Source organism: Zalophus californianus, chromosome 10 (genome assembly GCF_009762305.2).
Source record: "Zalophus californianus isolate mZalCal1 chromosome 10, mZalCal1.pri.v2, whole genome shotgun sequence".
NCBI classification, from domain to species: Eukaryota; Metazoa; Chordata; class Mammalia; order Carnivora; family Otariidae; genus Zalophus; species Zalophus californianus.
This window is the reverse complement of record NC_045604.1, coordinates 114214014-114217320: the sequence shown is the minus strand read 5'-3', so window position 1 is coordinate 114217320 and position 3307 is coordinate 114214014. Positions and strand designations below refer to the sequence as shown.

Here is a 3307-nt window from a genome sequence, read left to right as displayed (position 1 = left end):
GCTGCCCTGTCACTCACTAGCCACGTGATCCTGGGAAAATGACTAAGTCCTAGGAGCCTCAGGTTCTTTCTGAAGTGAGTGAGTTAAGTGAGTGGGTTTGATAAGCCCCGTCTTGCAGGACTGCAGGAATGCATGTGATATATGGAAAGCACCTTGCACAGTGCTTGGCACATATTGGACCTTTGATGAATGGCAGTGATTTCAAGTGTTGTTTTGATCCCAGGGCCTTCCACTCTCTCCTCTGGGGTATTTTATTTATTTATTTATTTATTTATTTATTTATTTATTTATTTATTTATTTTGTTACCGAGGTCATGTTAGAGAATGTGCAGCGCAATAGGACATGGAATAGCTAATCAGCCAAAGAGGGTGCTTCATAAGTAAAACTCAATCCATTTTCTAAATCAGAGGATATATGTGAGATATATGGGAATATGTGTGGCATTCAGGTGTGAGGGAATTGTCCCAGCTGGACACAATACAAACCTCCTAGAATGTGAGTCAAAGACCAGCTCCTTCCCTCCCTCCCAGCTGCTCTTCCACCAAACCACTCCTTTCACTCATTTCTCCCCCCACCAAAACCTAGACCTTGCTTACTTATACCTGTCCAAATTACACTCCAGATAATCAAACTAAAATGACTTTTGAAGCAGTGGGTTCTGGCTTTGCATGGTCAGGACAAGAGTGCCAGTCTAGAGTCTTCTGGGCTCCAATTCAAAGAAATATCACTGTATTTCTTCAGAAATACTTGCAGATGACGGATATAAAGCACCTAGTCTGTGCACTGTGTTGAAGGCCTTGGGATGAGAGTGCAGGATATCTTCTTTTCCTGCCCCAGGAGGAGATTTCTCCCTGGTTTGTCCATGATCCAGAAGGAACTTCTCAGAGCAATTATCCATTTCAGACTTTGCTCCCACCTCTAAGGTACCCTGTCTCCAAGTAGGGCCACTGTCACCCCCCAGGTTCACGGTGATCAGCTGCACAGAAGGAAGCACGGTGACCCGACACCCTGAGCCACCCAGGCCAGGGGCACTTCCACTGCAGTGCTTGCCCCGGCAGCCACACTCCCTCACCCTTCTTCCGTTTCTTCTGCAGGTCTCAGGGCACCTCTCCCCACTTTCCTGCCATGAGTGCAGCTGCTAGACTGTCCCCTAAGGGTGGAACGTGTCCTGCTTTTCCTAATGTCCTCACTGCTCACACACAGGGCCTTCCAGAGAGCAGAGCTCAGCCAATGTCTGGGAATCAAGGAGCCAATGAGCAGGGTTCCCTCTGTGCTGAGATGTCATTTCTCCTCTTTTCTTGAAGAACTAAGTGAATGAAGGCGCACGCATCTATGTTACTTTTGCAGAATGACAGACGAGAAGGAGTAAGAAGCAAAAATGAATAATCTTTTATTTCCGTATTTCCTAACCCCGTCACTTGACTGCTCCATTTTTCCACCTTTCCAACAAATTCCTATGCCAATGCCCCGTTATTTCATTCCAGAACCCAAACAAGGAGGGAAGATCTCCCACCTTATTTCCAGAATATGACAAAACTCTTAAAACTCTTGAACTGGGTAAGTCCAAATGCTGTGGGGTGGATGTCACGCACACATTTACCTGCCGAAGCTGGTTAAAACTTGTACTCCAAGGAACAACATTTGAGAGCTTCCTCAAGAAACCCAAGCTCTGGATGTCAGAGTCATCGCAGAGAACAGGGCCCCAGAGATGCTGGCTCTTCACCCTGCTTTCTTCCCCCAACCCTCCCTGGCCCTGCCATACTTAGAACTCCCGGGGCTCTCTCTTTTCACACACACACAGGGAAGAACCAAAATGTGGCCTCACTTCATGCCCAGCACCCTGCAGGAGAAGCTGCCGACCCCACCAAAGCCTGGAAAGGGCCTGGCCGCCACTGGGACTCAGGCCTCCTCTCCCTCATCTCTCACAGCTCCTTCAGACAGGGCCAGGGAGGAAGCCAGCTGCCCGCACCTGACCCGGAGCAAATACTCCAGAACTTGAAACTTGCTGGTTCAGCATGGGCCCTGTGACCCCACGGGAACTTGTAGCGGGCAGGGTCCCTGCCAGGCACCTGCCAGTACTCCAGGTACCCTTCCTGCACCCAGACCTTGGTGAGGAGCTCCCTCGGCTCCCCATAGATGATGTGCTTCTGGCCGGCATACACCCTCATGAGCCCCAGCGTTTCCCACACCTCCTCCTCAGGGGCACGGTCACCATGCAGGAGGCTCACCCCCAGGAGGCCGGTCTTGGGCACTCCCTGCTCACCGCAAATCATCCCATCATAGGTGAGGCCCAGGATGGGGACCAGGATGTAGGAGTGGTCGCTGGGGTCCACTTCCTTCACATCCATACCAAAGACCAGCTGCAAGCACTCGGAGGCCTGGCCCAAGATCACAGGGAAGGCATCCAGGGCATCCTGGCCGACGATCTCCAGCATCTCTGCCTGGCTGGTCGGCTCCTTGATGTGATACTTGAGGAGCAGGAACTCCACCAGCTCAGCCAGCTTCCCCTGGATTATGTTTTGGAGCCCCGGCTGGGCTTCTTCGGGCTCCTCGCGGGGGCTGGCGCCCTCCTCACCGGAGCTGCTGGATCCCTGGTCAGGCTGGCTGCAGGCAGTGGCTGCCTGGGCAGTGGGGGAGGGGCAGGCACTCAGAGAGCTCTGGGGACGACTCTGGAACCCAGCAGCAGACCCCTCCTCCGAGGGGACCAGAAAGAGGGCAAAGCAGGAGCCCGATGGGGCGGCGGACTGGGAGGAGGCCAAGGTGGAGAAGGAGGGGGGGGTGCGGGGGACCTTCTCCTCCCAAGCCCCCAACAGCTGTGCCTCCACCAGGCCCTGGGCTGGGCCTGGGTCTTCCTCCAGCTTCCAGAGCTCACTCCTCTGACCCAGGGGCATGGTGTTTGTGTCGAGCTGAACCTGAAGAAAGAGGTGGGATGGCTCCTCAGGGTGCAGCCCAGGCAGCAGAGGCCTGAAGTCCTGGAGCTGACAGTGCGCTGCGTCGGACTTGGGTGCTGAGGGGTCCCCTCTGGGGTGGGATGGGCGAGCCCCTAGCTCCATGCTCAGAGCAAGTACCTCACCTTGACCACTGGCCCTCACCTGCACCTCCCCTGCTCTGGGACCTTAGAGGCTCCTGCCTCAGACCTAGGCCTCGACTCTGAATTCTGGAAGCCCCTGGAGGAGAAAAGGAGTCATTTCAGGGTGCAGACACAGAGCACGGCCCACGGCCCCCAGTGGGGCAGGAGGGCTGGTGCGGATTCTGTGAGGTCCCCATCCGTCCAAGCTGGGTGGTCCCCTCCTTGGCCCCTCAGGG

At 54.6% G+C, this 3307-nt stretch overlaps 1 protein-coding gene across 1 annotated transcript; it reads right to left on the bottom strand.

Moving 5' to 3' along the window:
• Positions 1-1900: 1900 nt before the first annotated feature.
• LOC118356030 (melanoma-associated antigen 8-like) lies at positions 1901-2892 on the bottom strand. Its single transcript, XM_035722241.1, is given in 2 exon segments — positions 1901-2013; positions 2016-2892. Coding segments are annotated over 2 exon segments (990 nt in total).
• Between the last annotated feature and the right edge of the window lie 415 nt (positions 2893-3307).